The following is a 25,865-nucleotide window of genomic DNA, read 5'->3' on the forward strand; positions in this document are numbered from 1 at the left end:
CCAGACAAAGTTCTTCAATTAAGCCTCTAAAATAATAAAACATACAGTATCCTCAAGCAACTAGGAGAGAATGAGCGATCAGTTATGTACAACAGCAAACCAATCAGTTCAAACAAATCCAACATGGTTTCCCCCAGAGGAAAAGACAAGGAGCAACTAGCAGATGCAAATGAGAGTAATGAACAATTAAAGGATATCCAGGAAAACATAGCTAAAATGATCTCAATGCTCACCAAAACGAACTGCTACAATAAAAGTAGAGGCTGTCGTGTCAGACACACAAACAAGGCGTGTGCGTGAGCAAACACCACAACAAAATGTGCCTTTTGGAAACAAAGTTGCAAACTTTAGAATATTAATTGGACCAGGAACATGAGAATATTGTCCTTACCGGAAGATGAGGATAAAGGAGACCTTTTCAGCTAAGTGGTCAAACCGATAGATTCTTGGCATGGGTATATCAGACAATCTGGAACGATGCCATAGGATCAGCGTGAAACAGAAGAATGCTAAATGCCTTCTCATGGTAATCTTCAAACTGTAGAACAATCAGACCAAAATCAACATTCTGAAGGCACAAAGGGGGAAAGGAGATCAAAATCCCCGGCCAATCCATTCAATTCACCCAGGACCTGTCTGCTAGGCTGAGAATAAAACACAAGGAATACATTCCGATCAGACAATCATTGGAGGAAAAGGGGATCAAGTCTCAGCTCCGATTCCCGGCAGTGCTGTGCGTATGGAAGGAAACGCAGAGGATGGAATTCACAAGCGCCGATGAAGCCCTAGTCAAACTGCAAGAAACCTTTCTAGTTGAAGAGGAGATCCCCCCATACTGAAGAGTGATAAAGTGCACACTAGGCTAAATACAGTGATGCCTGATAACAGTTTATCGTAAATTGAGACAATATTATTTCACCCTCTCTCCAATACAATCTACAGTATACTCTACTTTCCCCAAGTAACTGTTATTTTCTATGAAGTAACAATAGAAGTAGCCGATGCCAATGTCTCAGTCTCATGTCAGAATGATACATTCCTCCATGTTTCTCAAACGTCAAATTTTGAAGTGTTCAAGATTAAGTTCGGGCATTTTTCATTAACTCTGAAATCTTAAGGTTAGGCATAAACTCTGAATGGGTAAGGGTTAAGGTTTGGGATAGGCTTAAAACAAAAATAATTTTATATTGCTGGATTCAAACTTGAAACCTTTGAAATCAAAGGCAGATACTTACACCCATCCACCATCCCTGTCAACAACATGCTAGCAAAACAGAAACCGACTTGAAGGTAACAGCGCTCACTGTTGCCCATAGTGGCAGGTTTCCACGTCATCTCCTGATGCCCTCAGACATGGATGGACGTCGAACACTGACTTGTATCACGTGTGACCTGGCTGGAAATATAGCACATATGTCAATAACTCTTCTGTGTGTGTGTGTGTGAATGAAAGAGAGTGTGAGGGATGGTGAATATGAATATGTGTAGGAGGGTGGGCGGGAGAGAATGGGTGTGTGTATGTATAGAGTATATGTTGTGTGAGAATGGATTAGTTTGTAGATGGTGTTACGCAAGCCTCTATGAAGAGGGAATGCAACACCCTGCTACAACTCTCCGTGAAGAGAAAAAGGTATGGACTGTAGATGCAAGTAAGAATGACAACAGGCAGAATGTGGTACCGTTTACAAGGACTTTATTCCTTTACACGGTAATATGGGGAAAAGGGGCAGGATGGAACCAAAGCAAAGAAAGTAAATCTCAAAGCCCCCCCTCTCCTATCTTACCTGCCTACCCACTACTTACCCAATTTAGCATCACCTGGTGCCCTAACCAAAATACAGGGGGTGGTCCGCCCAGGTCTTACCTAGTGTGCCTAGACAGGGAATATGCTACGGGTATATGTATGCCCGCGGGCCTCTTGCCTAAGCACTCCCTAGGTGCCTTCCCCTTCCCCCCTGGGAACAAATGAAACAGAATATTAAACAATTTTCACAAACAAACTAAGAAACAAAGGACATCAAATAAGCTCTATCTGAGCAACAAACTCACAAAACATACCAACTCTCAGCAATGAACTCCCAGCAAAATCTCTAGCAAAATCTCTCTAGCAAAATCTCTGCAATGACCTCCCAGCAAATCTCTCTAGCAAATCTACCTCCAGCAAAATTATCTTTCCTGAACACTGGCTTTTATATAGCTTCAGAATGAATGTGTAATTGGAGACAGCTGCGTCTTGACGAGGGAGCGGGGTCAGCTCTCCAATTAGCCATGGAGTCAACCAATCAGCTGCTTGAGGGATTTCAGGAAGCCATTTCCTGAAATAAACACAGGCAAATACACAAACTACAACACATAAACTGGGGAACGTAACAAATGGATAGATGGGTGTGAGTGTCTCTGAGAGGAAGGGAGTGTGGGAAAAGACGGGAGGTTGGGACAAGCTTGGCTTGGTTGGGTAAGGATGGGATGTAGGGACAAGCTTAGCTTAGGTGGGCAAGAGTGGGCAAAGATGGGAGGTTGGGACAAGCTTGGCTTGGGTGGGGTAAAGGTGGAGGAAAACTGGGAGGGAGAGGGGAGAGGGATACATTTGCATTGGGACAGAGGGAAGGAAGGATTTATCTATACTGCAATGTATTTGTGTTTGTATTTATTTTTGTGACTTGAAAACCTGCTGTAAAATGAATAAGAGTTCTGGACATATTGAAGAGGATGTCAAGTCATTTTTTAAAAATGTTTTTATTTAATTTTTATTTAACTAGGCAAGTCAGTTCAAGACAAATTCTTATTTACAATGACGGCCTACCCCGGCCAAACCTGGATGACGCTAGGCCAATTATTTGTATTCCGTGTTTGCCTTTATAACTTAGATTCAATGGTGGTTATTGGTTCTTTGGTGGAGATTGGGACGGGGTGGCTAGGAGGACATCAGATACTTCTTTGAAGTATGTGTGGTGCTGCCCTCCACTCATCCTACTTCGGTCTCTTGGTGGACCAACTCTCCCCAAGTAGAGCCCATCAGCCACTATACTTTAATTGAATTCACAAGGTATTACAAACTGACCTAAGGACTTAAGTGGCAGTCTTTCTCCAATGTATTTACAATGACATACAGTTGAAGTTGGAAGTCTACATACACTTACGTTGGAGTCATTAAAACTCGTTTTTCAACCACTCCACAAATTTTTTTGTTAACAAAATATAGTTTTGGCAAGTTGGTCATTTTTCCAACAATTGCTTACAGACAGATTATTTCACAATTCCAGTGGGTCAGAAGTTTACATACACTATGTTGACTGTGCCTTTAAACAGCTTGGAAAATTCCAGAAAATTATGTCATGGCTTTAGAAGCTTATATAGGCTAATTGACATCATTTGAGTCAATTGGAGGTGTACCTGTGAATGTATTTCAAGGCCTACCTTCAAACTCAGTGCCTCTTTGCTTGACATCATGGGAAAAACAAAAAAAATCAGCCAAGACTGCAGAAAATAAATTGTAGACCTCCACAAGTCTGGTTCATCCTTGGGAGCAATTTCCAAATGCCTGAAGGTATCACGTTCATCTGGACAAACAATAGTACACAAGTATAAACACCATTGGACCACGCAGCCGTCATACCGCTCAGTAAGGAGACATATTCTGTCTCCTAGAGATGAACGTACTTTGGTGCGAAAAGTGCAAATCAATCCCAGAACAATCAAAGGACCTTGTGAAGATGCTGGAGGAAACAAGTACAAAATTATCTATATCCACAGTCAAACGAGTCCTATATAAAAAGCCAGACTACGATTTGCAACTGCACATGGGGACAAAGATCGTACTTTTTGGAGAAATGTCCTCTGGTCTGATGAAACAAAAATAGAACTGTTTGGCCATAATGACCACCGTTATGTTTGGAGGAAAAAGGGGGAGGCTTGCAAGCCAAAGAACACCATCCCAACCGTGAAGCACGGGGATGGCAGCATCATGTTGTGGGGGTGCTTTGCTACAGGAGTGTCTGGTGCACTTCACAAAATAGATGGCATCATGGGGTATGAAAATTATGCAGATATATTGAAGCAACATTTCAAGACATCAGTCAGGAAGTTCAAGCTTGGTCGCAAATGGGTCTTCCAAATGGACAATGACCCCAAGCATACTTCTAAAGTTGTGGCAAAATGGCTTAAAGACAACAAAGTCAAAGTATTGGAGTGGCCATCACAGACCCCTGACCTCAATCCCATAGAAAATTGGTTGGCAGAACTGAAAAAGCGTGTGCGAGCAAGGAGGCCTACAAACTGACTCAGTTACACCAGCTCTGTCAGGAGGAATGGGTCAAAATTCACCCAACTTATTGTGGGAAGCTTGTGGCTACCCAAAATGTTTGACCCAAGTTAAACTATTTAAAGGCAATGCTACCAAATACTAATTCAGTGTATGTAAACTTTTGACCCACTGGGAATGTGATGAAAGAAATAAAAGCTGAAATGAATTGTTCTCTCTACTATTATTCTGACATTTCACGTTGTTCAAATAAAGTGGTGATGCTAACTGACCTAAAACAAGGAATCTTTACTAGGATTAAATGTCAGGAATTGTGAAACTGAGTTGAAATGTATTTGGCTAAGGTGTATGTAAACTTCTGACTTTAACTGTACATATGAGATGAGTAATACAAAATATGTAAACATTATTAAGTGAATGAGATACTGTAGAATAGTATAGAAAACAGTATACACATATGAGATGAGTAATGCAAGATATGTAAACATTATTAAGTGACTAATATACCATAGAATAGTATAAAATACAGTATATACATATGAGATGAGTAATGCCAGATATGTAAACATTATTAAAGTGACTAGTGTTCCATTCCATAAAGTGGCCAGTGATTTCTTGTCTATGCCCATAGGCAGCAGCCTCTAATGTGCAAGTGATGGCTGTTTAGCAGTCTGGTGGCCTTGAGATAGAAGCTGTTTTCCAGTCTCTCGGTCCCAGCTTTGATGCACCTGTACTGAGCTTGCCTTCTGGATGTTGACGGGGTGAACAGGCAGTAGCTCGGGTGATTGATGTCCTTGATGATGTTTTTGGTCTTCCTGTGACGTCGGGTGTTATAGGTGTCCTGGAGGGCGGGTAGTTTGCCCCCAGTAATGCGTTGTGCAGACTGCACCACCCTCTGGAGAGCCTTGTGGTTGCAGGCTGTGCAGTTGCTGTACCAGGCGGTGATAATTGTTTTCATCAGTAAAGGTTTTCATCAGTAAAGGTTTGTGAGGGTTTTAGGTGACAAGCCAAATTTATTTAGCCTTCTGAGTTTGACGTGGCTCTGTTGTGTCTTCTTCACCACAATGTCTGTGTGGTTCATTTCAGTTTGTCAGTAATGTGTACGCCAAGGAACTTGAAGCTTTCCACCTTCTCCACTGCGGTCCCGTCGATGTAGATAGGGGGTTGCACCCTCTGCTGTTTGCTGAAGTCCACGATCACCTCCTTTGTTTTGTTGACTTTGAGTGAGAGGTTGTTTTCCAGGCACCACACTCCCAGAGCCCTCACCTCCTCCCTGTAGGCTGTCCCGTCATCATTGGTAATCAAGCCTACTACTGTTGTGTCGTCTGCAAACTTGATGATTGACTTGGAGGCGTGCTTGGCCACGGTGAACAGGGAGTACAAGAGGGAGCTGAGCACGCACCCTTGTGGGGCCCCAGTGTTGAGGATCAGCGGAGTAGAGGTGATGTTTCCTACCTTCCTACCTTCACCACCTGGGGGCGGCCCGTCACGAAGTCCAGGACCCAGTTGCACAGGGCGGGTTTCAGACCCAGGGCCTCAAGCTTAATGAGCTTGGAGGGTACTATGGTGTTGAATGCTGAGCGATTGCATTGTCTGTGGATCTATTGGGGAGGTAAGCAAATTGAAGTGGGTCTAGGGTGGCGGGTAAGGTAGAAGTGATATGATCCTTGACTAGTCTCTCAAAGCACTTCATGATGACAGTGGTGAGTGCTATGGAGAGATAGTCATTATGTTCAATTACCATTGCCTTCTCGGGTACAGGAACAATGGTGGACATCTTGAAGCATGTGGGGACTGCAGACTGGGATATGGAGAGATTGAATATGCCTGTAAACACGCCAGTCAGCTGGTCTGCGCATGCTCTGAGGATGCGGCTAGGGATGCCGTCTGGGCCGGCAGCTTTGCGAGGGTTAACACGTTTAAATGTTTTACTCACGTTGGCTATGGAGAAGGAGAGCCCGCAGTCCTTGGTAGTGGGCCGCATCGGGCGGGCACAGTCTTACCCTCAAAGCGTGCGGAGAATAAACTTAATGATGGTGTTGGAGTCGTGCCTGGCCGTGCAGTCATGAGTGAACAGGGAGTACAAGAGTAGACTGTGCACGCATCCCTGAGGGGCTCCCATGTTGAGGATCAACGTGGCGGATGTGTTGTTACCTACCCTTCCCACCTGTGTTTAGTCCCAGGGTCCTTAGCTTAGTGATGAGCTTTGAAGGCACTATGGTGTTGAACACTGAGCTGTAGTCAATGAATAGCATTCTCACATAGGTGTTCCTTTAGTCCAGGTGTGAAAGGGAGTGTGATTGCATCATCTCTGAATCTGTTGGGGCGGTATGCAAATTGGAGTGGGTCTAAGGTTTCTGGGATAATAGGGTTGATGTGAGCCATGACCAGCCTTTCAAAGAACTTCGTGGCTACAGACGTGAGTGCTACGGGTCAGTAGTAATTTAGGCAGGTTACCTTAGTGTTCTTAGGCATAGGGACTATGGTGGTCTGCTTGAAACATGTTGGTATTATAGACTCAGATAGGGAGAGGTTGAAAATGTCAGTGAAGACACTTGCCAGTTGGTCAGCGCATGCTCGGAGAACACGTCCGGAGTACACGTCCTGGTTGGGGTATGTACGTACAGTCACTGTGGGGACGACGTCATCGATGCACTTATTGATGAAACCAGTGACTGATGAGGTGTACTCCTCAATGCCATCAGAAGAATCCCGGAACATATTCCAGTCTGTGCTAGCAAAACAGTCCTGTAGCTTAGCATCTACTTCATCTGACCACTTTTTTATTGACAGAGCGCTGCTGCTTCCTGCTTTCATTTTTGCTTGTAAGCAGGAATCAGGAGGATAGAATTATGGTCAGATTTGCCATTGAGTCATCTGAGAAATTCAGCAGGGTTTCTGGGAACTTCCACTATACAGAAGTCCATTCATGTCAAGTGTATTCAACTCCTTGGAAATTCAAATGATCTAAATTTCAGATTTGGCTTGAAATAAGAGAAGGTGTATTATGTGAATAACCTTTGCCTTAAGCTAGCATCTAAACTAAGAATCAGCCTTCAACTGTGATAGGATTGTTTTATTAGAAAGAAAACATGAAAATGTTCTTGAATGTGGGAATGAAGTTCCATAAAGATGCCTCCTTTGCTTTACAATGGATGAGATCAGGGAAAATTGCAGTAACAGTGTTGAAAATGATATTTTTTTTAAAAAGTTACCACAATAGGCCTTCTTTGTTCAGGTCAAGTGTAACGGTTTTCATGTGGTGAAGGAGAGTCGGACCAAACTGCAGCGTGTAGATTGCGATCCATGTTTAATAAACAACGTAGACACGAATAAACACAAACACTACAAAACAATAAACGTAACGAAAACCGAAACAGCCTATACTTTGTGTAAACTGACACAGAACAAGGACATCAGGACACTAAGGACAATCACCCACAACACAACCAAAGAATATGGCTGCCTAAATATGGTTCCCAATCAGAGACAACGATAAACACCTGCCTCTGATTGAGAACCACTTCAGACAGCCATAGACTTACCTAGAACACCCACTAAGCTGCAATCCCACTACATACACACCACATACAAAAACCCATGTCACACCCTGGCCTGACCAAATAAATGAAGATAAACACAAAATACTTCGACCAGGGTGTGACAGAACCCACCCCCCTAAGGTGCGGACTCCCGAACGCACCTCAAAACAATAGGGAGGGTCCGGGTGGGCGTCTATCCATGGTGGCGGCTCCGGCGCGGGACGTGGATTCCACTCAAAACCTGTCTTAGTCCCTCCTCCTCGCGTCCTTGGATAGTCCACCCTCGCCACCGACCATGGCCTAGAAGTCCTCACCCAGAACCCCACTGGACTGAGGAGCAGATCGGGACTGAGGGGCAGCTCGGGACTGAGGGGCAGCTCAGGAGTGAAAGGAAGCTCAGGAGTGAAAGGAAGCTCAGGAGTGAAAGGAAGCTCAGGAGTGAGAGGAAGCTCACGCAGGTAGATAGATCCACCAGATCCTGGCTGGCTGGTGGTCTCAGCAGATCCTGGCCGACTGGCAGATCCCGGCCGACTGGCAGATCCCGGCCGACCGGCGGATCTGGCGGACCCTGGCCGACCGGCGGATCCTGGCCGACTGGCAGATCCTGGCCGACTGGCAGTTCTGGCAGATCTGGAAGAGTACGGTTGACCGGCAGATCTGGAAGATTCTGGTTGACCGGCAGATCTGGAAGAGTCTGGTTGACTGGCAGATCTGGAAGAGTCTGGTTGACTGGCAGATCATGAAGAGCCTGGTTGACTGGCAGATCTGGAATATTCTGGCCGACTGGCAGATCTGGAAGAATCTGGCTGACTGGCAGATCTGGAAGATCTGGCTGCTCCATGCTGACTGGCGGCTCTGACTGCTCCACGCTGACTGGCGGCTCTGGCTGCTCCATGTAGGCTGACAACTCTGGCGGCTTCTTACAGACTAGCAGCTCTGGCGGCTCCGTGCAGATTGGCAGCTCCTTGCAGACTGGCAGCTCCTTGCAGACTGGCAGCTCCTTGCAGACTGGCAGCTCCTTGCAGACTGACAGCTCCTTGCAGACTGGCAGCTCCTTGCAGACTGGCAGCTCCTTGCAGACTGGCAGCTCTGGCTGCTCCACGCAGACTGACAGCTCCTTACAGACTGACAGCTCCTTGCAGACTGGCAGCTCCTTGCAGACTGGCAGCTCCTTGCAGACTGACAGCTCCTTGCAGACTGGCAGCTCCTTGCAGACTGACAGCTCCTTGCAGACTGACAGCTCTGGCTTCTTTATGCAGACTGACAGCTCCTTACAGACTGGCAGCTCCTTGCAGACTGACAGTTCTGGCTGCTTCATGCAGACTGACAGCTCCTTGCAGACTGGCAGCTCCTTGCAGACTGGCAGCTCCTTGCAGACTGACAGCTCCTTGCAGACTGACAGCTCCTTGCAGACTAACAGCTCTGGCTGCTTCATGCAGACTGACTGCTCTGACTGCTCCATGCAGACTGACAGCTCTGGCTGCTCCATGCAGGCTGGCAGCACCTTGCAGACTGACAGCTCTGGCTGCTCCATGCAGACTGACAGCTCTGGCTGCCTCATGCAGACTGACAGCTCTGGCTGCTCCATGTAGACTGACAGCTCTGACAGCTCCATGCAGGCTGGCAGCACCTTGCAGACTGGCAGCTCCTTGCAGACTGGCAGCTCCTTGCAGACTGACAGCTCTGGCTGCTCCATGTAGACTGGCAGCTCTGGCAGCTCCTTGCAGACTGACAGCTCTGGCTGCTCCATGTAGACTGACAGCTCTGGCTGCTCCATGCAGACTGACAGCTCTGGCTGCTCCATGTAGACTGGCAGCTCTGGCTGCTCCATGCAGGCTGACAGCTCTGGCTGCGCTGAATAGACAGGAGGCTCCGGCAGCGCTGGAGAGTCGGGAGACTCCGACAGCGCAGGAGAGGCGAGGCGCACTGTAGACCTGATGCGTGGTGCTGGCACTGGTGGTACTGAACTGAGGACACGCACAGGAAGCCTGGTGCGGGGAGCTGCTACCGGAGGGCTGGTGTGTGGAGGTGGTACTGGATAGACCGGACCGTGCAGGCGCACTGGAGCTCTTGAGCACCGAGCCTGCCCAACCTTACCTGGTTGAATACTCTCGGTCACCCTGCCAGTGCGGCGAGGTGGAATAGCCCGCACTGGGCTATGCAGGTGAACCGGAGACACCGAGCGCAAGGCTGGTGCCATGTAAGCCAGCCCAAGGAGACGCACTGGGGACCAGATGCGTAGAGCCGGCTTCATGGCATTTGGCTCGACGCTCAATCTAGCCCGGCCGATACGCGGAGCTGGAATATACCGCACCCGGCTATGCACCCGCACTGGAGACACCGTGCGCACCACAGCATAACACGGTGCCTGCCCGGTCTCTCTAGCCCCCCGGTAAGCACAGGGAGTTTACGCAGGTCTCCTACCTGGCGTAGCCATACTCCCTGTGAGCCTCCCCCAAGAAATTTTTGGGGCTGACTCCCGGGCTTCCTTGCCAACCGTGTTCCCTCATATCGCCGGCTCCTCTCTCCGGCTGCCTCTGCTCTCCTCGCTGCCTCCACCTGTTCCCATGGAAGGCGATCCCTTCCCGCCAGGATCTCCTCCCATGTGTAGCAACCCTTGCCATCCAATATATCGTCCCATGTCCATTCCTCATTGCGCCGCTGTTGCTGCCTTTGTTGCTTCTCCTGTGGCCTGTCGCCTGTTGACACGCTGCTTGGTCCTGGGGTGGGTGATTCTGTAACGGTTTTCATGTGGTGAAGGAGAGTCGGGACCAAACTGCAGCGTGTAGATTGAGATCCATGTTTAATAAACAACGTAGACACGAATAAACACAAACACTACAAAACAATAAACGTAACGAAAACCGAAACAGCCTATACTTTGTGTAAACTAACACAGAACAAGGACATCAGGACACTAAGGACAATCACCCACAACACAACCAAAGAATATGGCTGCCTAAATATGGTTCCCAATCAGAGACAGCGATAAACACCTGCCTCTGATTGAGAACCACTTCAGACAGCTATAGACTTACCTAGAACACCCCACTAAGCTACAATCCCACTACATACACACCACATACAAAAACCCATGTCACACCCTGGCCTGACCAAATAAATGAAGATAAACACAAAATACTTCGACCAGGGCGTGACATCAAGTAGCTAAGCCTAATCAAATCAAATCCATTTTTTTTGTCACATGTGCCGAATACAACAGGTGTAGGTAGACCTTACCCCTAAAATGCTTACTTACGAGCCCTTAACCAACAATGCAGAGTGTTTAAAAAGTAAGTAAGAAAAACTTGTTAAATAAACTAAAGGAAAAATAGTAACACAACAAAAATAACAATAACAAGGCTATGTACAAGAGGTACTGGTACTGAGTCAATGTGCAGGGTTACGGTGTAGTTGAGGTAATTAAGGTAATATGTACATGTAGGTAGGGGTAGTGACTATGCATAGATAATAAACAGAGAGTAGCAGCAGCGTGAGTGAAGAGAGTGTGTGTGTGTGTGTGTGTGTGTGTGTGTGTGTGTGTGTGTGTGTGTGTGTGTGTGTGTGTGTGTGTGTGTGTGTGTGTGTGTGTGTGTGTGTGTGTGTGTGTGTGTGTGTGTGTGTGTGTGTGTGTGTGTGTGTGTGTGTGTGTGTCTGTTGCGTCAATATGCATGTGTGTGTCTTGTGTTGTGTGTGTTTGTTGGAGTGTCAGTGTAGAATGTGTGGGTGTGTGGTTAGAGTCCAGTGAGTGTACATCGATCCTGTGCAAGAGGACAAAATCCTGTATCATTGCAACAAATAATAATAGATCAGGATAAAACAAGGGGGTCAATGCAAATAGTCTGGGTAGCCATTTGATGAACTGTTCAGTAGTCTTATGGCTTGTGGGCAGAAGCTGTTAGTGTCAGAGAAACCCTGTTTAACGATATCTGTGGCATTTCAATTAAATTAGCTTTGGGCAACTAAGAACATGTAAAGAATGTAGGTTTCACACAATGTATCCTCTGTTAAAATTTGGAAATGTCCAGAGATTAGTTAACCGGAAAGGTTCTTGGGTTGTTTTTCCCATATCATCACACGTCATTTCTAAACTGGTTCACATAATTGAGTCATTAGAGCTGACCAACTTTAATAGCCTCCTCAAGTGGGGCTCTGTGTACATTGATGGTGTTGTTTTTTATTTGTTACTTAACCTTTATTAAACTTGGCAAGTCAGTTAAGAACAAATTCTTATTTACAATGACAGCCTACACCAGCCAAACACAGACGACAGTGGGCCAATTGTGCGCTGCCCTATGGGACTCCCAATCACGGCTGGTTGTGATACAACCTGGAATCGAACCAAGGTGTCTGTAGTAACACCTCAAGCACTGAGATGGAGCACCTTAGACCGCTGCGCCACTCAGGAGCCCATGTCATGTTAGCCTACCAACCAGGACCCCTAAGTCATGGAGTTAAGCGGCATAGCTATAGTTGGCCATGTTTAGCTAGACACTAATCAATGTATTAGTCTACCTAGACGACTAATACCTTTGTAGTAAGCTTTAAGATACTTTTAACATATTTTCAAAAGTGGTAACATCATCTACTATGTCAAGGTCAAGCCCTCTTACGACCTTGAGCAAATTCATCTCTAAATAATTTCAGTAGTCACAGAAAGTTCACTCAATCTTGTGCCCGTAGGCCTATTCATGTTTTCTGGTTGAACCGTTGTATGGTGTTTCCAATGATGCTTTGGAAATCAAATCACTTATGCATGTTAAATGTATTTATTCAGTGACTGTTGCAAGGGATAGGACATTAAAAGCCCCTACTTCAACATTAAGCTTCTAGTACAGTTTCTGAAGGGCTAAGTAGTAGGCCAAGGCTTTAATTTAGATTTAGCGCTCTGGCTTCAGAATCCTGTTCACCTTGGAATACCTGATATTCAAATGCTGACCCTTCTACCTCCGGAGGGAGTTTTCAGCTGTTATCGTGACTGTTGTAGACATAAAGCCTAATGCATGAAATATCAATGCAGAAGCAACGCATCTGTCAATTTGCTATGCTCCTCTAATTGCTGAGAGCAAAACTGTGATTCGCAGTTCGATCACATGCGCATCCTTTCCAAATTGCAAAGATGTCATAACCTGCGCACTTCAGCAGCGATACTTATTTGGTGCTGAACGGCACTGGAAGCTCGGGAGTTGATAGGCCGTATCGACAGTTGTGCAAGCCAGACCTGCATTAAAACTTGGAGAAGAGTTTGTTCAATTTCATATTATACTTCAAATCTTTAAAACTACACTTTTCTGAGGTAAGAATGTTATTCCATCGTTTTTATCATCCTTCAAGAAATGTTGTATTTTTTGCCTACGCGAGGCTACCTAGTTGGTCAAACTTACGGCAGATGGAGTCATTACCCTGGGCTACAACAAGGTGTTAGTTGTAGCCTATGTTGGCATATAGTTTTTATATGTATAATTTACAGTAATTATATCCAAAGCTCTGCTTACTTGATCTTATTCCAAGGATATAATTGTCTTGTCTTTCAATATTTTCCTTTAAATTTGATAGTCTGAGCAGAATTGCTTTCTGTTTCTGGTCAATACCACTAGGCTGTGGCTTAATATTTGATCATACTGAAACCTTGACGTAAGGATGGATGACCTCTGGTTTATGTCAATATTTATTGAGTTCCTTATTGTTGCTTAAATTAATTACAGAATGGTTAGAAATTGTTTCTTCATTACAGCACTTCTGAACAGATCATTCCCTTTCATGACTCCCATTGTTCACTGTCATCCTCCTTGGGTATGTTCAGCGCCCACTGAAGGGATAACTAGATTTCCATGCTAGGAGTATAGAACAGCTGTTATCATTGTGGCACCCTAGCAGCTGACATTAGCATGTAAGCAGGATGTTAGATTCAAGATAAGGAAGTAATTATGAAACAGATGTGGGGTATTCTGCTTTGCCCCCTGTGTCCCTATGAGGTGTTTGCCTGACAGTCACTAAGGTAATTCACTCTTTCTACATATTCTGTTTTACAGGATTGGTGAAAAGGACATGTCGTACACAAATAATCATCACATTGAGGTGAGCTGGAAAATATATAAAAACAATAACCAGGGGTTAAACGTTTGATTCCAAGGGAGTAAACTGTTCTCTTTTCTCTCCTCCTTTCTCCAGGCCAACGCCGTGCAACGGGTGGCTAGTCTGCCGCTCTTCGACTCCGCCCTGAAAACTGTTGTTTCAGTTTACACGGACGTAAAGGGCGGTTACCCGCTCCTGAGTGTGGTGGGGGGCGTGGCTGAGATTGGGGTGCGTAATGTTTCCCAGGCTGCCATTCTCCGTGCCACCCCCCTCCTACTTAGTCTGGAGCCCCAGAGTAAGTCCACTGAATGCCGAAAACTTTACTGATTGATTCTACCCTATTGCCTTATAACTCTCATCTGCCATCAAATATAAAATGTCAAACTTAAATAACTTCAACATGAATGCCACCGCTGCCACCAAATAGCTTTTGGTTCTCATCCCTCACCATTGCTTCCCTCCTCCATATTGCAGTTGAGGTCGTCAATAACTATGCTTGTATGGGCTTGGACCAGCTGGAAAATAACTTTCCCGTCCTGCACCAGTCTACAGAGGAGGTGGGTGTCTTCTCTCTCTGTTTCTGTTCTGCCTGGCAAACTGGGTGATGATGCAGTGTGGGAGGCTGACTGACTGGTCTGTTATAGTAGACACGTTCTGATTGTTCCAGCATTAATTGACCTTTAACACCACTTTATAGTCTATTAGATGCATTACCAGAGTTTCAATAGTTGACATTGAGTTTTAATGGCGTTAGACTATGTGGAACGATACTGCTACTGTCCATTAATCATGTTGGATGGATTCCATTTATAATATCCTACTATTCCTCTGACTGATTATTTCTCCCTTTTTCCTAATTACAAATTGTCTCTCTTTCTCCCTTTCTTTCTGCCTTATCATCTACAAATATTCTGCCACTCCCACCTCCCCCTTTTTCTTCACTTGCTATCTTTCACTTCTTTCATAATCTCAACACCCTGCTACTTCTTTATCACCCTATTCCCTACAACCCTGCTCTCCTCCACACCCATCCTCCCCACAGGTATTGGGTCATCTGAAGGATGCCTTCTTTCTGACCCTGGATGACGTGCAACTGCGTGTGAATGATGAGCTGGACGGGATACAGGGGCGCTGGGACAAGCTGACCGATGCCACCTGGTACTACCTCCTGGCTCTGCAGGAGTCACAGCTGGGTCAGATGGCCACCTCGGGCCTGGACGACATCCTCACACGCTCAGAGGAGGCCATGGCCAAGTACATGCCCCTGACGGCTACACTGCGTGAGTTTGGGTGAAGGGTTGTGGAGGGGCTAGTGCACTTTACACAGTCTTTGCCGAATGGTGGATTGGGAGGTTGTCTTTCCGCAGAAGTGTATTCATGAATGCTTTATGAGGTCTTTGGTCTAAAGTTAGGTTACAGTATACAGTGTACACCACAATCTGCATGGTCATCCTATTGCAGCTTTCTGAACTTTACCACAGGGGGGCGTTAATGCTCTTCAAGTGTTTGATAATGTCCCTACTAATTTGCTTTGAGGCTGTTCTAAATACACAATGATATCCATAATAACAGATTTGAAAATAAAACTTATTTTCAAATATGTCTATTATTTTGTTTTGTAAATATTTTAATCATAGGAAAAATATAATAAATAACTAATTAAAATATAGTAGAATTGATATCCTGCTGTCTGTAAAGGAGATCAAATCAACATGAAAACCAGATTGATGTGATGCACTGTTGTCTTGGTAACATTGCAGTACATTATCAAATCATACTGATTCATATCCTCACTTGAAATATAAAGTGTGCTTGAAAATTAAATGTTCTTTCATCATTCATTAACTTGTAAACAATCAAGTATGTTTTTAGATGATAGTGTGTAATTGTAGAGTGCATAGACTGTGTTGATCAGACAGTGTGTCACACTGATGACGCTCTGTGTGTGTGGGAAGAGGTGTTTGGAAGGGGTGATAGGAGTTGAAATGACACAGTCTACCGTGCAAATACAACCAACTACCAGTATCCCACTGGGCACAGACGTCAATTCAACGTCTACTCCACATTCGTCATTTCATATATGGCTATGTCCAGTCAACTTCGAATATTGGACACTACAGTTACGAGGGCAAGTTTTGGCAACAAAGACACATCGACATCTTGCTGTTGAGTTTACCACACCATATTTGTATTTTGACTTGTCTCTGTGTGTTCCCCAGGCCTAGAGTGGGAGAGGAGGACACAGCAGTATGAGGATGAAGATGGGGAGGATGAGCCTGGGTTGTGGACGCGGTTCCGAGGCCTCCTGCTCTGTCTGAGCCTGCAGCTGTACCACCGCCTGCTGAAGCTCAGAAACAGGCTGGAGCGGGCCATGGGGATGCTACAGGATGCTACCGACAGGGTGAGAATCCCCTAGAACCCTCTCTATGGCTGTGTCCCTAAAAAAAACCTTTGTCCGCTTTCGTCCCCTGTGGTCTCAACTACAGGCCTCTTGCTTTACACTTATCACGTCCTAGCCCAGGTCAATCTGCTCTCTCCTCTTTGTCCTTTCTCACACTCTCCACTCTCATTCATCTGAACCACCCATCCTTAGCCACCCTCCGTGTCTCACTCTCCTGTGTTTTTTACACCTTTCTCTTCCTTCTCGTTTTCCTCCACACACCCATCTGTTCCTCATATCTGTCAGACCTCTCATCCATCATGATAAACTATACCGCCTCCTCCTTACTCAATCAGGGTGCAGCACAAAATAAACAAGGTATTAAAGACATTTAGATGTACTGTTAAAATAGTCTAACATTCAGACAATATAATAATTTATACTAAAAGTGTAACATAATAATAATAACAATGTAATAATAAAATAACAAAACAACAGAATAACTTTAAATGGATGAATTAAACAGAGTATTTTCAGGCAGCACCTCAGCTGCTCTTTGTTGACCTCCTCTGTAATCACTTGATGCTCGGTCCCTCGGGAGGCTGTCTAGCCATCACAACATCCTCTGCTCTCTCTGTCTAACTTCATTGGGTTCAGGGTAAATAGAAGCAGGCTACGTGCCCAGAGACATGGTCAGTGGTCTCTGTGAAGGCTCTAGGGCACTCCCTGCATTTCCTGTATACATGGGCAGAGGGCTGGGGCTCAGTATTACTCTTACCCAGGCACGGAGTTCTGAGCACATAGAACCATCATTAAGATGTACCAGACTCAAATCTCCTGGGGCTATAGCAGACTCTATGGCTTAGGACAGAAGGAAGGGTGGGAAGGACAGAGAGATTATGAGACAAGTGACAAGGCAAATCAGTTAAGAACAAATTCCTATTTACAATGACAGCCTACCAGGGAACAGTGGGTTATCTGCCTTGTCCATTGGGAGAACGACAGATTTTTACCTTGTCAGCTCAGGGGTTCGATCCAGAAACATTTTGGTTACTGGCCCAACGCTCTAACCACTAGGCTACCTCCCGTCCCGAGAATGGTCCCTGTGGGATTTGGCCTACGTGAGGTTTTGAGCCTACCACAGCCCCTGCAGCACACACTCAGACAGACAAACACACAGAGCGATGAGGAGATCCGAGAGCTGGGGGGCAAGACTTTGATGGACCGATAAGACACAGACTGTAAACATACACAGCTCTCTGAAAGCAAGAGTTGTGGAAACTAACAAAAACAGTATGGTGGCATGTTTAGAAATGAATTCATTGTGAGGCTTGTTGTTTTATGAAGCTCAAACTGGGTTTAGGTCAGTTGAAATTGGGGGATATTTTCAATAACAGGGTCACTATATGGGTCACCTCAAGGAGGTTTTTAGGAAAGAGGATGAACATTGAGAAGAATAACTACTCGAATTTCAATGGATTGTTTTATAATACATTCATTTTTAGGTTTACGGTTCTCTGAACTCAAATTTGGTTTATAGTGAAGCTGTCAAAGTAGTTACTGAATAGAAAAATATAATAATAAACAGTAACACTAGGAACTGATTATATATTTTTCCTTTCTTTCTATGTTTTTACAGCACATTGTAATAAACCATATCACATTTGTAAGGATTAGAATTTTACAGTTTGGTAAAGTGTCAAAGCATTTTCCCCAGAATTTGGTTCAGGGGTAATTGGTGCTAAATGACCCTAACTGCTGCTGCAGGCTGCTGGCTGGAGAGAGAGGAGAATAGGCAATGAGGGTTGGCCTCATCAGACAAACACCCTCATTAATGCTCCTGCACACTCTCCTATAGAGACTGAGGCACTGGGACAGAAATGTGTGTGTGTGAGACAGAGATTGTGTGTGTGTGTGCGTGGTGTCCTCAGATGTCCTACATCGATGAAATTTGGCAGCGGGTATCAGGCTGCATTGTTACGTTTGCCCTGAGTTTGTCCCCAGGCTACTTTGGGCCAGTGTCCTGCCCCCTCACCAGAATTCTTGGTTTGGTTTCACAAAGCAGGAACAGAAGGGGATAGCGAGTCACTTAGCTGACCCAAATACCTCGTCCATCTCTTTTTCTCTTCCCCACCCAAACTGTGGCACTTTTGGCCTAGTTCTAGAGACTTGGTAAAACGTTTGCCTATCTAGAGCTGTTGATCCATACCACAAGCTCGAATGTAAAAGCCTGGAGCTAAAAAAGCTCAAAAAGAACTTTGTTTTTGTACATTTGTAACAACTATGCATTACTGTAGCCTTTGTACTGTACGATAGTAAACTCAGCTAAAAAAGAACCGTCCTCGCACTGTCAACTGCGTTTATTTTCAGCAAACCTAACGTGTAAATTTGTGTATGAACATAACAAGATTCAACAACTGAGACATAAACTGAACAAGTCCCACAGACATGTGACTAACAGAAATGGAATAATGTGTCCCTGAACAAAGGGGGGTCAAAATCAAAAGTAACAGTCAGTATCTGGTGTGGCCACCAGCTGCATTAAGTACTGCAGTGAATCTCCTCCTCATGGACTGCACCAGATGTGCCAGTTCTTGCTGTGAGATGTTACCCCACTCTTCCACCAAGGCACCTGCCAGTTCCCAGACATTTCTGGGGGGAATGGCCCCAGCCCTCACCCTCCAAACCAATCTGTCCCAGACATACTCAATCTGATTGAGATCCGGGCTCTTCGCTGGCCATGGCAGAACACTGACATTCCTGTCTTGCAGGAAATCACGCACAGAACGGGCAGTATGGCTGGTGGCATTGTCATGCTGGAATGTCAGGTGGCATTGTCATGTCAGGATGAGCCTGCAGGAAGGGTACCACATGAGGGAGGAGGATGTTTTCCCTGTAAAGCACAGCGTTGAGATTGCCTGCGATGACAACAAGCTCAGTCCGATGATGCTGTGACACACCGCCCCAGACCATGACGGACCCTCCACCTCCAAATCGATCCCACTCCAGAGTACAGGCCATGCTGTAACGCTCATTCCTTCGACGATAAACGCAAATCCGACCATCATCCCTGGTGAGACAAACTGCGACTCGTCAGTGAAGAGCACTCTTTGCCAGTCCTGTCTGGTCCAGCGACGGTGGGTTTATACTTATAGGCAACGTTGTTGCCGGTGATGTCTGGTGAGGACTTGCTTTACAACAGGCCTACAAGCCCTCTGTCCAGCCTCTCTCAGGCTATTGCAGACAGTCTGAGCACTGATGGAGGGATTGTGCATTCCTGGTGTAACTCAGGCAGTTGTTGTTGCCATCCTGTACCTGTCCCGCAGGTGTGATGTTCGGATGTACCAATCATGTGCAGGTGTTGTTACACGTGGTCTGTCACTGCGAGGATGATCAGCTGCCCGTCCTGTCTTCCTGTAGTGCTGTCTTGGGTGTCTCACAGTACAGACACTGCAATTTATTGCCCTGGCCACATCTGCAGTCCTCATGCCTCCTTGCAGCATGCCTAAGGCACGTTCACGCAAATGAGCAGGAACCTTGGGCATCTTTCTTTTGGTGTTTTTCAGAGTCAGTAGAAAGGCCTCTTTAGTGTCCTAAGTTTTCATAACTGTGACATTAATTGCCTACCGTCTGTAAGCCGCTAGTGTCTTAACGACCATTCCACAGGTGTATGTTAATGACTAGTTTTACAGTAGCTGTCAGTTTGTCATGTTTGTTTTTTCAACTTCGCAAATAGTGGCAAGAAATTGCTCTCATGGGTCCTTCAACAATTTCCCCAAAGACTGATTCAATTCATATAACTGACATTATAAGACTGTACGTCTTCAGCTAAGTGCTTTATCATTGTATCATCAGATGGGCCTGAGCAGGCTGCTGGAGGTGGTGAGCTCTGTGCTCCAGATGCTGAAGCTGTTCTACGTGTCCCAGGTGTTGCGTCTGGAGGCCATGAGGAGGCTGGCACTGGACCAGCTGAAGGCCCAGGTCCGGGTCCTGGCTGAACTGGGACCCATCAATCAGCTGCTGGGACTGCCTGCTCAGGTGCAGCTTGTGGTTGCCGACCTACAGGAGCTGGGCAAGATCCTACTGCAGCTGCTGGTCAAAGGCATGGTGAGCCTTCTAGATTTTAGTTGCACCCTTCCTTACTAGGTTATTTAACCTTCCTCATTGTATCAACTCCCCTCATCTAATCTCTCCTTTATTTGCCCTTATATGTCTCTCTGTATGTATATTCCCCACAGTCTTAATCCCCTGTATACCCCCACCTTTTTGTCTCGGTCGCTTTCTCTCTCTCTATCTCTTTCTCTGTCTTTGTCTCTGTCTCTGTCTCTCTTCCTTTCTCTGTCTCTCTTTCTCTCTCTATCTCTGTCTCAGCTCCAGCAGCCAAGTGATCAGGATGTGGAGGACTTCCTCAACCAGCAGGAATCCTTGTCCTCTGACACCACTCGCAGCAGTTCTGCCAGTAGCCTCTTTCTCAAGGCCATAGACGGACGCCCACACAATCGCAAGAGCTCGTATGCCCGCTCCCAAACGGGCTCAACCAGTGCCCCCAGTCCAGCCTCAGCCAAATCGCCCAACGGCAGCCGTGGCAGCCAGAAGCAGGATGACCAGACTCTCTCTCTGGAACTCAAGAACCTGCATCTCCCTTCCACCATCGCTCTGTGTCGTCGCTCTTCAGTACGCAGGGGCTCATCCAGCAGCATCAATCCCCCAGACCCCAGCCCAGTCCCCGGCCCAGCCCCGGCCAACCCAGGTAACGACGATGACCAGTCTCTCTCTCGCCAGGGCAGCCAGAAGCATGATGACCAGCCTCTTTCTCGCCAGGGAAGCCAGAAGCCTGACGACCAGCCTCTCGCTTGCTGGGGCAGCCAGAAGCAGGAAGACCAGCTTCTCTTTGTGGAGCTGGACAGCAATGTGTGCCACCGCTCCTCAGCCATCGAGTTCCTCTTAGCCCCCATCATTCAGTACCTGAGCCCTGAGCAACTGTCAGATGAGACTGTTATACCTGAGGTGGAGACCACCAATTTCCATCCAGACACAAGAGACGAGAGCCTACCCAGACACCAGAGCCTGTCTGCCCGCTTCCAAAGAAGCTCATCAAGTGCTGGCAACCCGGATGACCAGTCTCTCTCTCGCTGGGGCAGTCAGAAGCAAGACGACCAACCTCTCTCTCTGGAGCTGGACCCCCTGGAGCTCCCTTCTACAAGCACCGTGCGTCGCCCCTCCTCGGCTGCCGAGGTCCTCCTAGGTTCCATCCTCCAGTACCTGATCTCTGAGCCACCCTCAGATGAGTCCATTATACCCGAGGTGGAGACCACCAAGAACCACACAGAAACCAGAGACGAGGGCCTACCCAGACTCAACAGCCTGTCTTCCAGCTCCCAATTGAGCTTGTCCAGTGCCGTTGCACCCGTGGTGGAGATCACTGAGGACCTGAGCCCTGAGCAAGGCTCAGATAAGGCCGTTGCACTTGAGGTTGAGAGCATTGAGTACTACTCAGACACAAGAGACATGAGCCCACCCAGATGCAAGAGCCTGTCTGCCCGGTCCCGTCGGAGCTCATCCAGTGTTGTCGCAACCGAGGTGGAAACCACTGAGGGCCTGAGACCTGAGCAAGTCTCAGATGAGGTCATTGCTTTCGAGGTGGAGAGCACTGAGTACTACTCAGACGCAAGAGACGAGAGCCCATCCAGACGGAAGAGCCTGTCTGCCCACTCCCGCAGAAGCTCATCAAATGCTGGCAACCTGGATGACCAGCCTCTCTCTAACCGGGGCAGCCAGAAGCCAGATGACCAGCCTCTCTCTCTGCAGCTGGACCCCCAAGAGCTTCCTTCTACCAGCACCATGTGTCGCCCCTCCTCGGCTGCCGAGGTCCTCCTAGGTTCCATCCTCCAGTACCTGAGCTCTGAGCCACCCTCAGATGAGTCCATTGTACCCGAGGTGGAGACCACCAAGAACCACACAGAAACCAGAGACGAGGGCCCACCCAGACACAAGAGCCTATCTGCCCACTCCCGCAAAAGCTCATCAAGTGCTGGCAACTCGGACAACCAACCTCTCTCTCGCTGTGGCAGCCAGAAGCCTGATGACCAACCTCTCTCTTGCCGGGGAAACCAGATGTCAGATGACCAGCCTCTCTCTCTGGAGCTGGACCCCCTAGAGCTTCCTTCTACCAGCACCGTGCGTCGTCCCTCCTCGGCTGCCGAGGTCCTCCTAGGTTCCGTCCTCCAGTACATTAACTCTGAGCCTTCCTCAGATGAGCCCTTTGTACCCAAGGTGGAGACCACCGAGAACCACATAAAAGCCAGAGTCGATAGCCTACCCAGACTCAACAGCCTGTCTTCCAGCTCCCAATTGAGCTTGTCCAGTGCCGTTGCACCCGTGGTGGAGATCACTGAGGACCTGAGCCCTGAGCAAGGCTCAGATAAGGCCGTTGCACTTGAGGTTGAGAGCATTGAGTACTACTCAGACACAAGAGACATGAGCCCACCCAGATGCAAGAGCCTGTCTGCCCGGTCCCGTCGGAGCTCATCCAGTGTTGTTGCAACCGAGGTGGAAACCACTGACGGCCTGAGACCTGAGCAAGTCTCAGATGAGGTCATTGCTTTCGAGGTGAAGAGCACTGAGTACTACTCAGACGCAAGAGACGAGAGCCCATCCAGACGGAAGAGCCTGTCTGCCCACTCCCGAAGAAGCTCATCAAATGGTGGCAACCCGGATGACCAGCCTCTCTCTAACCGGGGTAGCCAGAAGCCAGATGACCAGCCTCTCTCTCTGCAGCTGGACCCCCTAGAGCTTCCTTCTACCAGCACCATGCGTCGGCCCTCCTCGGCTGCCGAGGTCCTCCTAGGTTCCATCCTCCAGTACCTGAGCTCTGAGCCACCCTCAGATGAGTCCATTATACCCGAGGTGGAGACCACCAAGAACCACACAGAAACCAGAGACGAGGGCCCACCCAGACACAAGAGCCTATATGCCCACTCCCACAAAAGCTCATCAAGTGCTGGCAACTCGGACAACCAACCTCTCTCTCGCCGTGGCAGCCAGAAGCCTGATGACCAACCTCTCTCTCGCCGGGGAAACCAGATGTCAGATGACCAGCCTCTCTCTCTGGAGCTGGACCCCCTAGAGCTTCCTTCTACCAGCACCGTGCGTCGTCCCTCCTCGGCTGCCGAGGTCCTCCTAGGTTCCGTCCTCCAGTACATTAACTCTGAGCCTTCCTCAGATGAGCCCTTTGTACCCAAGGTGGAGACCACCGAGAACCACATAAAAGCCAGAGTCGATAGCCTACCCAGACTCAACAGCCTGTCTTCCAGCTCCCACTTGAGCTTGTCCAGTGCCGTTGCACCCGTGGTGGAGATCACTGAGGACCTGAGCCCTGAGCAAGGCTCAGATAAGGCCGTTGCACTTGAGGTTGAGAGCGTTGAGTACTACTCAGACACAAGAGACATGAGCCCACCCAGATGCAAGAGCCTGTCTGCCCGGTCCCGTCGGAGCTCGTCCAGTGTTGTTGCAACCGAGGTGGAAACCACTGAGGGCATGAGACCTGAGCAAGTCTCAGATGAGGTCATTGCTTTCGAGGTGGAGAGCACTGAGTACTACTCAGACGCAAGAGACGAGAGCCCATCCAGACGGAAGAGCCTGTCTGCCCACTCCTGCATAAGCTCATCAAATGCTGGCAACCCGGATGACCAGCCTCTCTCTAACCGGGGCAGCCAGAAGCCAGATGACCAGCCTCTCTCTCTGCAGCTGGACCCCCTAGAGCTTCCTTCTACTAGCACCATCCTCCTAGGTTCCATCCTCCAGTACATTAGCTCTGAGCTACCCTTAGAGGAGCCTGTTGTACCCGAGATGGACAACACCGAGAACACAGAAGTCAGATACGAGAGCCCACCCAGATGCAAGAGCCTGTCTGTCCGCTCTCGCAGAAGTTCATCAAGTGCTGGAAACCCATCAAATGTCTGCCAGGGCAGCCAGATGAGGAATGACCAGCCTCTCTCTGTGGAGTTCGACATCCTGGACATCTCTTCTACCAGTGCTTTGCGCCGCCGATCCTCTGCTGCCGAGGTCCTCCTTGGCCCCATCCTCCAGTACCTGAGCTCTGAGCCACCCTCAGACGAGACCATTATGCCCAAGGTGGAGACCACCGAGAACCAAACAGAAGCCAGAGACGAGAGCCCACCAAGACACAAGAGCCTGTTTGCTCGCTCCCACCGGAGCTCGTACAGTGCCTCTGCACCCGAGATGGAGACCACTGAGGACCAGAGTCCTGAGAAAGTCTCAGATGAGGCCATTGCACTTGAGGGGGAGAGCACTGAGTACTACTCAGATGCAAGAGACGTGAGCCCATCCAGAAGCAACAGCCTGTCTGCTGGCTCCCACAGAAGCTCATCAAGTGCTGGTAATCTGGATGTCCAGCCCCTCTCTCGCCGGGGCAGCCAGAAGCCAGACGACCAGCCTCTCTCTCTGGAGCTGGACCCCCTAGAGCTTCCTTCTACCAGCACCATGCGTCGGCCCTCCTCGGCTGCCGAAGTCCTCCTAGGTTCCATCCTCCAGTACATTAGCTCTGAGCCACCCTTAGAGGAGCCTGTTGTACCTGAGGTGGACAGCACCGAGAACACAGACGTCAGAGACGAGAGCCCACCCAGATACAAGAGCCTGTCTGTCCGCTCTCGCAGAAGCTCATCAAGTGCTGGCAACCCATCCAACGTCCGCCAGGGCAGCCAGATGAGGAATGACCAGCCTCGCTCTGTGGAGTTCGACATCCTGGACATCTCTTCTACCAGTGCTTTGCGTCGCCGATCCTTGGCTGCCGAGGTCCTCCTTGGCCCCATCCTCCAGTACCTGAGCTCTGAACCATCCTCAGACGAGACCGTAATACCCGAGGTGGAGACCACAGAGAAGAATGCACAGTTAAGAGATGAAAGCCCACCCAGATGCCAGAGCTTGTCTCCCCGCTCCCGCAGGAGCTCGTCCAGTGCTGTTGTGCCCGAGGTGGAGACCACTGAGTATTGCTCTGACGAAGGAGACAGCAGTCCACTCAGACGCAAAAGCCTGTCAATCCGCTCCCGCAGGAGTTCATCCAGTGGAGGAAACGCCCCATCCCCCCGGCTAACCCCGGACAACACACACAATGGCCTCCAGGCAAGCCAGATGCAGGACAACCTGGATGAGTTGGACACCAGCGCTGTGCGTCGCCGCTCCTGGGCTGTCGAGGTCCTCCTAGACCCCATTCTGCAGTACCTGAACCCTGGGCACTCAGAAAAGGCCGATATAGAAGAGGCCGAAATACCCGCGGTGGAGGCCACAGAACACTAAGAAGTCACCAGTGTCCTAGAAATGGCCCCCTTTGAAGGCCCAGGTGTAAGACTTATTAGTTGATTTTAGTTTGTGGGTACACATAGGAGGACCATAGTTCAGCAGACATAATCTGTGATTAATCCATTGTAATACAAAATGTGTCAATGTTTGTGACTGAAAGATTCAGGCGCTCTACTTCATGTACAGACGCCAACCCAAATTTGTTTTGGTTTCCTAACTGAGCATCATGTGACATTATACACCTTGTATCCCATTATATATTAGACATAACTATTCTTATATGACATGC

General features: G+C 47.9%; 1 protein-coding gene across 3 annotated transcripts; it reads left to right on the forward strand.

Annotated features, from left to right (window-relative positions):
- The first annotated feature begins 2,357 nt into the window (after positions 1 to 2,357).
- LOC118367690 (uncharacterized) lies at positions 2,358 to 25,856 on the forward strand. Of its 3 annotated transcripts, none has more exons than XM_035751280.2 (8): positions 2,358 to 2,455; positions 13,836 to 13,881; positions 13,975 to 14,173; positions 14,353 to 14,435; positions 14,921 to 15,158; positions 16,098 to 16,279; positions 20,114 to 20,365; positions 20,630 to 25,856. In XM_035751280.2, the coding sequence occupies exons 1-8, from the start codon at positions 2,382 to 2,384 to the stop codon at positions 25,571 to 25,573; spliced, it is 6,018 nt and encodes a 2,005-aa protein (XP_035607173.2). In that variant the 5' UTR covers positions 2,358 to 2,381; the 3' UTR covers positions 25,574 to 25,856. The 3 variants fall into 3 exon arrangements, with proteins under 3 accessions (XP_035607173.2, XP_035607174.2, XP_035607175.2); XM_035751281.2 differs by having other exon boundaries at positions 20,186 to 20,365; XM_035751282.2 differs by lacking the exon at positions 2,358 to 2,455 and adding an exon at positions 12,952 to 13,099.
- The last annotated feature ends 9 nt before the right edge of the window (positions 25,857 to 25,865 follow it).

The sequence above is a fragment of the Oncorhynchus keta genome, chromosome 34 (assembly GCF_023373465.1).
Source record: "Oncorhynchus keta strain PuntledgeMale-10-30-2019 chromosome 34, Oket_V2, whole genome shotgun sequence".
Taxonomy (NCBI): Eukaryota; Metazoa; Chordata; class Actinopteri; order Salmoniformes; family Salmonidae; genus Oncorhynchus; species Oncorhynchus keta.

Coding starts and splice junctions, on each gene's coding strand:
- LOC118367690 (XM_035751280.2), top strand. CDS start 2,382: ATGGGTGTGAGTGTCTCTGAGAGGAAGGGAGTGTGGGAAAAGACGGGA. Junction 16,280..20,113: donor TACAGGATGCTACCGACAGG/GTGAGAATCCCC, acceptor TTGTATCATCAG/ATGGGCCTGAGCAGGCTGCT. Junction 20,366..20,629: donor AGCTGCTGGTCAAAGGCATG/GTGAGCCTTCTA, acceptor TCTCTGTCTCAG/CTCCAGCAGCCAAGTGATCA.